Consider the following 12,872-nt stretch of genomic DNA (forward strand, 5'->3'; position numbering starts at 1 on the left):
TTGTTCACCACATATGCAAGATAACCTTCACAACCTTTTCTAAGTAATTTATTAGCATGAATGGCAGAAATAATATTAGGCACAAGACTCTCTTTTGACCCATGAAATACAAATTCAGGTTGACCTGGAATACAAAACACCACTTCCTTCTTGTAACAGTCAACATTAGCATGATAGCTGCTAACCAATCCATGCCTAATATTACATCAAATTCTTGAATTTCTAAGAGAATCAAATCAGCCAACAACTCATTTCCTCCAATCTTAATCACACAAGACTTACATATAAACTCAGCAACCATAGTTTCACCCAAAGGAGTAGAAACAGAAAGTTCAAAGTCCAACAATTCAGGCACACAATCAGCATATTTCATATAAGCACAAGATACAAAGGAATGAGTAGAACCAGGATCAATAAGAACTCGTGCAGTATGAGAAAATATGGGAATGGTACCTGTTACCACTGACTTGGATGCCTTAGCATCTTGCTCAGTAATAGCAAACACACGTCCTTGGACTTTTGGCCTTTGCTTCACATTAGTTGGCTTAGTCACCAACTCACTCTTCATGGCTGGGAAATCTTTGATACGATGACCCATTTGACCACACTTAAAACAAGCCCCACTTTCACGATAGCAAACACCCTTATGCTTTTTACCACACTTCTGACAAACCTCTATTACCTGCTGCATCATTTTAGTCTCTGGTTCAGTTGTAGTCTTCTTCTTAAATGGCTTGTTGTGTTCATTCCCTCTATGAAACCCTTCTGTCTTAGGCCTTTTGTTATTCTGACTTCTAATCCTCAGATAGTCCTCACACTCCTTCTCAACAACCTTTGCAATCTCCACAACCTTTGCAATCTCCACAACCTCTGAATATGACTTCAATCGTAAGGCTGCCATCCTAGTCCTGATACTTGGTCGTAGTCCCCTCTGAAATTTCTTAGCCTTTCTAACATCATCAGCCACAATGTGAGGGGCAAATTGAGACAACTCAGTAAATTTAGCCTCATACTGTAACACTGTTTTATTCCCTTGAATAAGCTCCATAAACTCCACTTCTTTCTCATCTCGTACACTTTCTGGAAAATACTTTTCGTAAAAGGCCTCAAGGAAAATACTCCAAGTCAATATCTCATCTACCTCAAGTGGCAAGGTCTTTTTGGTGGATCTCCACCAATGCTCTGCTTCCCCCTTCAGCATAAAGGAAGTAAAAGATACTTTTTGCACTTCAGTACAACCAATCACATCAAAAAATTTCTCCATTTGCATTATCCAAGATTCTGCTTCTATAGGATCGGGGTTGCCCAAAAATGAAGAAGGACCCAATTTCCTGAATTGCTCAACAATACATCCTTCAATCTCAGCATCTTTGGGCTTAACTGTTCCCCCAGTGCTAACATGCTTCACCACCTCAGCAAGACTTCTGATAGCGCTTAAAACACCCTCAAGGCTCTTAGATTTTGGCTCAGAACTAGAAGGGGCAGAATTGCGGGGTGGCATTTTCCTATAACCAAAAAAACAACACTTTAGAGTTGGATAAACCTCAAAGAAAATTATAGTATACAAGAGATACTAAAGCTTTTACTATTCCTTCACTCTTTTTCTCGCTTCGTCTCTGTGATTGCCTCTATGCTCGGCTCCGCTGGCCTCTGCAGCAGGCACCCGGCACTTGCTCACCAGTCACGGCAAACCAACGCTACATGGCAAGCTCAAGAGTGGTCTTAATCAGTATGATCTTGGCAATCTTAATTTTCTTTTGGCTTCTCTTTTCTAGCGCAAAAGCCGCGAATGAGACTCTTGGGCCTGTCGGTTCATTAACACCTCAAAACTATACCCACGCAGATGGTCCTGATTATAATCATGATTAGACCAATCTCTTATGGTGAAGTGATTAACGATGTGTCTCTGCCAATGTGTCTCTGCCAAGCACTATTGATTCTCAATAGGAGTACATGAATCTCATTGTGCTAGTCTTTTCTCATTTGTTGAACATTTTTCTTTTGTAAAGAAAGCTTTTACTATTCTTATGATCCTAAGCATATAGGCACACAGCTTCTAACAATTATCAAACCCACAAAATACCCATAGATCATCCAATGGTTCAAGCCTATTCTTCCACATCCTATACAAAAACATCAGAAGTCCTAATTGTCTATAGAATCATAACCTCGAGCTCTGATACCAACACTGTCACGACCCAAATCCATGGAACATGAATTTAGATGCATGACTAACCTGCTAAACTTATATAATTCCATAAACATAATTAATCCAAAATAAATCAATACTCCAAAGAAATAATACTCTTAAAAACCTATTACAAAAAAAGTCTAAACTCCACAAGTGGGAAGTAATCTCCATAAAAACATGAATTACAAAATAAGGTAACTAAAATTCTATTAGTCTTCAATGCATACTAAAGTCGCCTACAACTTCCATGCTCTACCTTGCACCTTACAAAGCGACCCAACGGTTCTATGTTTCCAACTATACTTTAATCTGAAAAATAGTAATTGATGGAGTGAGCCACACATCTAGTAAGTAATTATACAGAATACACAACGGAATGGAGTCAAGCAAAGCACGAGTATTTTACTTTTTCACAAAATCATTCAATGATATCAAAAATAATTATTCCACAAAGCATATAATGAATCATTTAATACATATGTAATCACATCTTAAAATCATTTGAAATCACATACATAAAATTGATCAGAGCACAGTTTCACATATACACATCACATATTCTCACATACAATCATGTGAGCGGATACCAACATCTAACCCCTGCTGGTGAGGGATCAATACATATTCTCACATACAATCCTGTAAGCGGATCTACACATATATCTGATATATCTGATCAATTCTAAAAACACTTATTTTGAGTCACATATCACAAGGCAAAGTTTATACAAAATATAATAATTTACTTGATATTAACAATTTCTTTTCAAATACAGAGGCATATCAAATATCACAATATCGAATAGAACATAAATCAAAGGATGCTTGACTCTCTTAGGGAATGAATAAGAACTGAAGAGTTTATATAAATATATTATAATTCTTGAGTAAATCTAAAAATTTAATTTGCTAAAAGAAACATTTTAAATACCATTTGGAGAATAGGAATATGACTAAAATCACTTGGTTTTAACAAAATTTAAAGAACAAGAACTTTTTTAGAAAACTTACCTCGAAACTCAATTATTTTTGGAAAATAGTTTAGTTTAGAAATCATCTTTTAAATGAGATTTGGGCATTCAAAACATTATTTAAAATTCGAAGTTTCTCTTTAAAACGTTGTAAAAATAATGCTTTCGATAGACTTAAGAAAACGTAAGCTTTAAAAGCATATCCTTTGAAAATCTTTAATTTCTAAGAACCTAAAGAATAAAACTTGTGCATATTATGCATAATTACTTACAGCACTTGAATCACTCTGAAAGTCCAGCTGAAACACCCTCCAAATAGTCTCAAAATACTCTTAGATGGGACCTAAAATAAATCATGGAAATTACTTAATATCCTCTATAAAATATAAATCTTACTAACCTATACAAACTGATTCATGAGTAAAATACTTTGCTGAACTAAATAATAGCACTAATGCCAAGCATCTCTACCCAAAAATGTGTTTCCTTGAATTTATCAAAACCCATAGGCAGCAGCTAATACTATACGATTTAATTATATAACCCCAAAGAAAACTGTGGGCCAAATCTATTATGACTTTGCTCAAGGACTTAATTTCATTGACCCTAATGGATTTAATACCACAATATTTTGGGATGAAATTACAATTTAGACAAAAGAAACAAACCTGTCATTAACCTTTTAAAGAATAGTAGACGTTGGACCTTAAGGTATCACTTTGATTGGAATTACTGAACACCTAGACAATAGACCATTAAAGCTACAATAAGAAGAATAGGACCCTGACAAAATGAGAGATAACAAGTGACATAAGGGTGGGGTCAGGTGCAAAATTTCCAGCAAGTTAGAATTAGAGTTACGGCAGCCCAAAAATTCATATGGCCCTACAAAAGTGACGCTAGCCTTATACATGGGTTTAACAATTTCGGCTTTTGCTCAAGGGTCCGAACAGTGACAATCAAGATTTCTGAATAATTGAAACCACGTAAAACCATAGTCTAAGAAATTACCAGCAATCTACACAACAATAAAGTTTCTTTTATAATAAAAATTCTAACTCCTTAATTCTTGTTTCTAACGATAAGAAATCATACCTTGAACAGTCTTATTGCCTTTCACTTGTATGTGCTATAAACTCCAAAGAAAAACCTCTTAGCCTCTTTGATAAAACCCTTTCTATGAAAACCCTGACTGTCTCTTCTTCTACCCTGTAGTTTGTATTAAAGATGTGGACTTAGTAGGGTAGCGTGCTGCAGTTACTAATAAAAAGAAAACCTATGGCCCAACAATTATATTTAAAAGAAAACTTAATAATAACCTCAAATAAAAGTATGTGGGGTATTACAGTACATGCATAGTTGAGCCTACATAATGAGACAAGATATTAGGGGATGCTAATATCTCAATTTCTTTGGCTTGCTATCTCACACATATAAGTGTATTCTATGTCAAAAACATCCATGTGAGAATTGATATAACAAGTATGTAACAATGATCTTTGTGATTCATTTAGAGAATTTTATAGACATATTCTATATAATAGTAAGTATTTATCAGTTAAAAGGTGAAAAGAAAAATGAAAATACGATTTTAAGGATTATTTCTTAAGACATGCGTTAGGACTTGGGATTGCTCTATCAGAGTATGATTCTGAAGTACATACGATTTTATCCCATTAAACATGCATAGGTAGTCTTTAACACAAACTATTTCTAACTATTAGTGAGCAAAAAATCAAGGCTTCTCTTTGTCTTCTTTGCATTTATTCAAATGCCTTCTAACAATTTTTCCGATGAAAATATTGTTGAAGCATTTTGAAGTGACCTTGTAGGAGATGATAGGAAGGGCTTTGGGGGAATATCTATGAATTGAAGGCTACCTTCCAACATATCCACTACCTTAGTCATAGATGGCCGATCTGTTGGAACAGTCTAAAAACCTCTGGTGCAATGTACCCTATAGTTCCTCGAGTTCCCAACAAAGAGAAAATGCTATTGTTCCTTTGGCAAAGTCTTGCCAGACCAAAATCAGATATTTTAGGACAAAAATCTTCATCCAAAAGAATATTTTGAGGTTTGATGTCAAAATGCAAAATCCTTGTGCTACAACCATGGTGCAGGTACTCTAATCCTCGTGCAATGCCAATAGCAATTTGGAAAAGAGATTTCCATTCCAATTGACAATTTTTTTTTGGAAATCCATGATGTAAGGACTCAATTTGTGATGATCCCAAACTGGTATTAGGTTCATACGTTAAAGGCCCAAATAATAAAATTTGTAGAGCATGGGTGTCCAAGAACTAGGTAAACTTTAAAAGAAAAATGATTTAATCCCACGTTTATAGATGGATTAGCACTGATATAACAATTAGTTTTTCTTTTGAAACAAGTTCAGTTCTTTTGTTCTTAAGGCTTTCTTCTGAGTACTCTTTTTTTTTTTTTTCCTGTTCTGATCCCTTTCCTCAATGCTTTCTTTTATGTTATATACTGCCCTCTTCATATCATCTTTACCACACACGTGTTAGTTGGGTTCAAGGGATCTCTTTCTGTCTCATCTAACACCTTCTAGAACCTCCAACTAGTAGCTGTAAGGCTGCTTCATCACTGTTCAGGCATCACCTCCACATTAATGCGGCCAGAGAGTTGGTTGAGAGGCAATTAATGCGGTGGCAACTGTCGTTATAGATATTTTTTTGCCTTTTCTTTTTTACCCTTGGTCCCGTATCCCGCTTTTAGTGGTAACGTAGCTCCGAAGTACGTTTGTAACAAGGTGGCGCTCTGGTCATCCTCGGACTCATATTGCTGAGAAAGATTTTGTCCTCGGACAAATACTGAACTCACCTTACGTGATATCTACTCTTCCTTTCGTTTGGTTATCCTTACAACCTGACATGGACATCCTCGGACAGCTTTATGTCCTCGGATGGATCATAGGCCCAATTAACTTGACTTTAATAACTTTATTGACTAGCCGGCCCCCACACATGATTATATATGAATTTATCTAGAGATCCATTAGGCATGAATTCGTAAACTAGAGCTCTTTTATTTGCCTCATAACAATAACCCAAAGGAGTGACTATGTTGACATGAGAAGTTCTACTAATACTAGAAACTTCATTAATAAATTCTTCTCCACTACTTTTCGGCTCACTTATGACTTTCACTGCTACTACATGACCATTCAATAGTTTTCCTTTGTATACACTTCCATCTCCACCTTGACCTAGCTTGTCTTTAAATGAATTTGTCATTTTCTTTATTTCTGAATAACTATATTGCTTGGGAGCAAGTGAGCCTTGATTCATTGTGAAATCTTTGGTAGATCGTTTGTTCTCTATGCTCCTATCCTTTATCATAGCCATACATGATGATGGTTTTCTTCTAAGGCAAGAAACTGTCACAATGGAGACTAATACCATAATCCCAGTTAAACCAGAAGAAACGCCTATAATGGAAGAGTGGCATATATGGTTAGATATATATATATATATATATATATATAACAAAAGATATGAAAAATATTTTCATCCTATGAATTGGTTCGCACAATCGCAATATATACTACCTATTAGGACTTGTCGTTTTTGCTTCGTGATTGATCTTGTAAAACAAACAGTATCTTTGTGTTATTATTTGAAGAGTACTGTTACGACCACAAACTATTTTATAATATTTTTACAAACTATTGATGTGATAAATTCTTATTTATTCTCATCTGAATCAATTACTAATATTACTTTTTTACTTACTAATAATTACTTATCATATCAACAGTTTGTAAAAAAGATTGTATAATAGTTTGTGGCTTTAGCATTTTTCTTATTCGAAACCGGATGTTTAACATAAACAAACAGAGGATTCAAGCCACATGTAAGCGTTCATGAAATGGGAAAAAAACACATAAAGGTAAAGCAATATCCTATTTAGAGAATTGTATTATTAAGTGACTTTGCGAAAGAATAATTACAGAGATACCAAACAGGGATGGAACTAGGATTTGAAGTCAGGAGGTGCCAAACATGAAAATTATTATTATTATTATTTTTTTTCATGTGAATCCAAACTACATCTATTGAATATAAACAAAGAATCAATAAAAGAAAAATACATAAAATATTTTTTTCTTAGTAAATTTAAACTAAATTATCTATCAAAATGGAATTTGACGTTGTTGTTTGAATTCCCAGTAAATCATATATTATGGACTTTGTACTGAATTTAGTTGCAATCTCTTTTTTAATATTCTCATCTGGATCAATTACTAATATTACTTTTTTAGTTACTAATAATTACTTATCATATCAACAGTTTGTAAAAAAGATTGTATAATAGTTTGTGGCTTTAGCATTTTTCTTATTTGAAACCGGATGTTTAACATAAACAAACAGAGGATTCAAGCCACATGTAAGCGTTCATGAAATGGGAAAAAAGCACATAAAGGTAAAGCAATATCCTATTTAGAGAATTGTATTATTAAGTCATTTTGCGAAAGAATAATTACAGAGATACCAAACAGGGATGGAACTAGGATTTGAAGTTAGGGGGTGCCAAACATGAATATATATATATATATATATATATATTTTTTTTTTTTTCATGTGAATCCAAACTACATCTATTGAATATAAAAAAAGAATCAATAAAAGAAAAATACATAAAATAATTGTTTCTTAGTAAATTTAAACTAAATTATCTATCAAAATGGAATTTGACGTTGTTGTTTGAATTCTCAGTAAATCATATATTATGGATTTTGTATTGAATTTATTTGCAATCTCTATTTTAATGTTCAAAATTATAGATTACCTCGAAAAATCTTCTTTCTTAATCAAAATTTTTTTTATGAAATATTAGTTCAAGATTTTCAGAAATTGAGATATCATCATTAAATGTGGGTAATGTTGCATCACTAGCAATGACCTCTCTCTTGAGTATAAGAGTTAGAAATTTTAGATTTGTAGAAGTGGGTTTGTATTTGTACTAAAAAAATTGTTTTCAATAGGGGCCATGGTCCAAAAGAATAGGCAATGTAACGGATAAAACGAGATTTCGCCTCATCAGTATGTTCCTTGTCTGTACTGATGGACGGTTTGGATTCCTGCTTAAGAGAGAATGCTATGTAAATGGTGACTTTGGGGCCTACCAAGGACCCTCCTATGCGTAAGTTTACTTAAGACTCTTTTAAGATCAATAATCTGTAGAGTAATTTTTGTGTAATGTAAAACGTAATGCACTTACTTGCTTCTCTTGGCTTTATATAGCCTGTTTGCCATTAAATGCTTAGCCTGTTGGCTTAACCTTACCTTGTGCATGAGATGATGGACTTAATGGCTCATTAATGACCATTTAATCATTATCATTTAAGGTTTGTAACGGTCATCCAACGTTATGGACAAGGATGGCGGTAACGGTTTCGTATCCGCTCATCATTCACCATTAATTACTGGGTTTAATTCTAAGATCAATGCACTTTTATGTTCGTCCATAATGTAGTCACCCGTTTGGACGACCATTTGTCACTACTCGTCAGTTGCCCCCTCTATTCCTTTTGTCATTATTGGGTTCGACGAGAAAAGGAATACAAAACGGTTTTGGTAGTCTAACTCCCTCTTCATTTCCTGAGATTCTCGTTCAATCACCATAATGCGATGCGACTTTCTCGTTAGATGATTACCATGTGTCCTTTTGCTATTTGCTACACGTGTGGACATTTTATTGAATTTCCCACGCCTTGATTCTTGCTTCTTCCTTTTAGAGAATCCGTTTCTTCTTTTTTCTTTCTTCTTTAACCTTTGTATCTGAAGTTTGAAGCTCTCATAAACACTTAACTCCATCCTGGTAAGCTCTCTATACTCCAAATCTTCATTAATGGTTGATTTTGTTTCTCTTAGGCAACAAACCCCTTATGTTTCCTTTTTCTTTGCTAGACTTGGAGTTTTCCTTGAACACTGACGGGAAATGCCCCCAAGTAGGCTTGTTTTTACCTCATTGTTGTGCTGCTTTTAGGCCTGTCTTAGTTACCTTCTATCCCTTGATCTGAAGCTCTTTGATTAAATACCATTTGGAGATGGCCGTCGTTGAGGAGGGGGGACTTTGAAGTTAGGTCTAGCGAGCTTGAGACGGGCCTGTCTTCAAACTACGAGTCTGAGGAATTAGGTGTGGACATTGTGGTGTCGAAGCTTTTGAAAACCCCAAACCGTTCTTTGTCTTCTTCTTCGCCCCCTTTCCATGCCCTTTTTGAATCTTGTTGTTTAAAGATGATGCAATTGAAATCTATAAGGAAAAGGTTTCAATTCCCTCGTGGCACCGTCGCTCGCTTACCTTATCCAAATGAGAAGGCTTGCAACTTTCCCCATGACAAGGTGTGCTTCTATGAAGCTACCTTTTCATGTGGTCTTTGCTTTCCCATTCACCCATTCATAATGTCGCTTCTTTCCACTCTCAATCATGCCCTTAGACAGCTCATCTCAAACGCTTGGAGGACTATCATAAGCTACATGTCAATTTGGGTGTCTGTCCATGAAGGCAACATGATATCTCTGAATGAGTTCTTACACTTGTACCATCTGAAACTCTCTACCCATTATGGTTATTACGAGCTTTTGCCTTGGAATAGGAACTCTAGGATCGTCTCTGGATTCCTTCTTCCTTCCGTGATTGGAAGTCACAATACTTTTTTATTTCTTGCTCTGGATGGGAAACCATGTTTGACAACCTTTGGGGCGAAGTCCCTTGGTTACCACAAAAATGGGAGATCCCATCTCTTAATGCATCTTTTTTTTTTTTTTTTAAAGACGACCTTTGTTTCATATATGTAAAAGTTCTCTTGACACTTGTTTCACAGCTTCTGAATGTCCTGACTTGGAGAGCCATTATTAGAGTCAAGTTGAAGCTACTTTGGAATTTGTTCATGGGATTGATGACTTTGACGATTTGGTAGATCCTTGTCGTTTGTATGACCATTGTCTTGGTCCCGAGCCTTCTAAATAAGTGTTAAGAAAAATACTCCGAGAAGAGAAAAGTACGTATACCTTCCTTTCTTGATCCCTTTCTTCTTTCTATTTCTATTTCTCACGTCTCTCTCTGATTTTATTTTTGTAGAGATGGCCACTAGGTATAGCAAGGACAAATATGCACGTGTTAAGGGAATGAAGAATGAACCCCTATCTCAAATGGCCGTTGAGACAAAGAAGCGCAAACTGAATGAGGAGAAAAGTGAGACGATCGTTTCTCCCTCCGTCCGCACTGTCCCTTGAAATGATGATGTTTACACTTCCCATTACTCGCTCTAAAGGGAAGAGCAAAGTTGGAAAAAGCATCTAGGAGATCCGACTACAGCTCTTGGTTAGGTTCATAATGTGATCATAGACGAAAAGCTTAAGGGGTTGTCTTCCATCTCGTCCCACAAGCTAGTCAGTTGTCATATACACAAACTGGTGCAGGTATTTAACTTAACTATTTCCTCATCATTAAAATTTTTTGTTTGCCTATGGAGATTGATTTTGTACCCTTCTTCCAGATTCTTGGAGAATCATTACATCTAATGATTGACTATACCGAGGAGAAGGTAGTGGTGGCCAACTCAAAGGTCAAATCTGTTGAAGCTGAAAGCTCGAGACTGAGGAAGGACTTGATTGAGGCTATGGATGAGGCCACGAAAGCAAAAGGGAAGGTCAAGGAGCTCAACGAAGCACTGAAGGTGGAGAAGTTACTCGTCGCGAAAAAAGATGACGAAATTCAGGCTGCTCTTCTATGAACTGACGAGGAGCGTGAGAAATAATCGATCAGTTCCTGAAGTCTAAGCGCTTTTCTGACCTTCAATTCATTCAGTATTATAAAGGCTTTGAGCTCCTTCGTAGATGGACGATGAAGCATCATAGCCATGTTATGGATTTTTCCAACCTTAACTTTAAAGCCATTGACACTGAGGTTCTTACTGATGAAGCTAATGAATAGGAAGAGGCTACTGCTGCTATCGAAGGAGATGATGCAATTGAAGCTAGACCAACGGACGAGGGACATGTGGTTGAAGGTCAAGTGGATGGGGTCGCTACTGCACCTTGAAGAAAAAACTTCTGACATCTTTATTTCTCTCTCTCTCTCTCTCTCTTTTTTTTTTTTTTTTTTTTTGAAAACTTTGGTTGCCTCCCTGTTTTGAGGCTATAATATTTCCCTTTTAAAGACAATGATCACCCAAGATTCTGGTTGCCTCCTTGTTTTGAGGCTTTTTAATTTCTGTTTAAAATACATTAATCATTTTGAATGCAGCTGTAGTTCTTGTTATCTTCTTTGTTTTGATTACTTTGACCTTTCCTTAGGAAGGGCCTCTTTTGCATCTCGTCAAAGAGACATACTAGTAGTTCGTCAATCAAGTTTCTTGAAGATCTTTTATTGCTAACAGTTTTTTATGGCCTTATGATTTAAACTCGTCATCTGAGTTTTTATCGTTAGTAGCTCTTGTTTACACTTAAAACTTGTCACTAGAGTTCCTTCACTAACAGTTTCTTCTATGATTTGAACTTGTCATTGGAGTCTTCACCATTAACAAGTCTCTTTCATGATTTAAACTCGTCATTGGAGTTTTTACCATTAACAAGTCTCTGTTATGATTTAAACTCATCATTAGAGTTTTTACCATCACTGAGTTTTTGTTATGATTTAAACTCGTCATTGGAGATTTTACCATTAACAAGTCTCTTTTATGATTTAAACTCGTCGTTGGAGTTTTTATCACTTATAATTTTTTTACGATTTAAACTCGTTATTAGAGTTTTAATGTTAGCATTTTACCTTGGGTATCTCTTTTTCATGATCTAACCTTGTCTACAACTTTACCTTTGAGATTGTGTTGTTATGGATGACTAAATTGACAATCGAGCCTTTCAAAAAAGAGATGGTGCAAGGAGCCTTATTATATCATTCACCCTTATTTGTGAGGGGATTACAAGGGAAATAACTGGAAATAACTTGACCAAGCTAAAATGCTGAAAGGGAAATGCTAAAGTAAAAGCAAAAGAAATCTCGCTTATCTGATGCATCGTCAGACAAGGTACTTCCTATTGATAATACTTCTTGAGGTACTCCACATTCCAGGGATGAGGCAATGGTTTGTCGTCGAGGTCTTACAAGTAGTAGTTTCCTTTTCTCAAGTAATGGATGACCTTATACGGACCTTCCCAAGTAGGGCCTAATTTTCCTTGGGTTGGGTCTCTAGTGGCCGGTGAGACTTTTCGCAGTACCATATCATCAGGGTTGAACCTTCTAAGACTCACCCTTTGATCGTGGTACTTTGCCATCTTCTGCTGCTATCGGGCCATTCTTTGAGCTGCTTTGTCTCTGACTTTAGATAAACAATCCAAACTTAGCCTCAGCTCATCCTTGTTTGAACTCTTGCCATAATGGGCTCATTTAAGGCTTGACAACCCCACTTTGACAAGAATGACTGCTTCTGTACCGAAGGCCAGGTTGAATTGTGTTTCTCCAGTTGGTTGTCTTGCAGCTGTTTGATAAGCCCATGGTATCCCTGGTAACTCTTTTGGCCATGCACCCTTTGCCCCTTCAAGTCGCACTTTGATGAGTTTGAGCAAAGTACGATTTGTTACTCCTGTCTGTTTATTTTCCTATGGATGGCCAGGTGACGAGTAGTGTTTCTTTATTCCCAGCTCTACATAGAATTCTCTAGAATTTCGGCTATCAAATTGCCGTCC

At 36.0% G+C, this 12,872-nt stretch overlaps 1 protein-coding gene across 1 annotated transcript; it reads right to left on the minus strand.

The window, feature by feature from the left end:
* Nucleotides 1–201: 201 nt before the first annotated feature.
* Nucleotides 202–1,501, minus strand: LOC115965707. Its single transcript, XM_031085009.1, has 2 exons — nucleotides 299–1,501; nucleotides 202–222 (listed from the first exon to the last, which is right to left on the minus strand). Exons 1-2 carry the CDS (start codon nucleotides 1,499–1,501, stop codon nucleotides 202–204), a joined length of 1,224 nt encoding a protein of 407 aa, XP_030940869.1.
* Nucleotides 1,502–12,872: the final 11,371 nt, after the last annotated feature.

Source organism: Quercus lobata, chromosome 2 (assembly GCF_001633185.2).
Source record: "Quercus lobata isolate SW786 chromosome 2, ValleyOak3.0 Primary Assembly, whole genome shotgun sequence".
Classification (NCBI taxonomy): Eukaryota; Viridiplantae; Streptophyta; class Magnoliopsida; order Fagales; family Fagaceae; genus Quercus; species Quercus lobata.

Bases quoted from the DNA above. Each gene is read 5' to 3' on its own strand.
- LOC115965707 (XM_031085009.1), bottom strand. From the start codon at position 1,501: ATGCCACCCCGCAATTCTGCCCCTTCTAGTTCTGAGCCAAAATCTAAG. The intron at 223-298 runs GTTGCTGAGTTT...TGATTCTCTTAG, and splicing joins CTCCTTTGGGTGAAACTATG to AAATTCAAGAATTTGATGTA.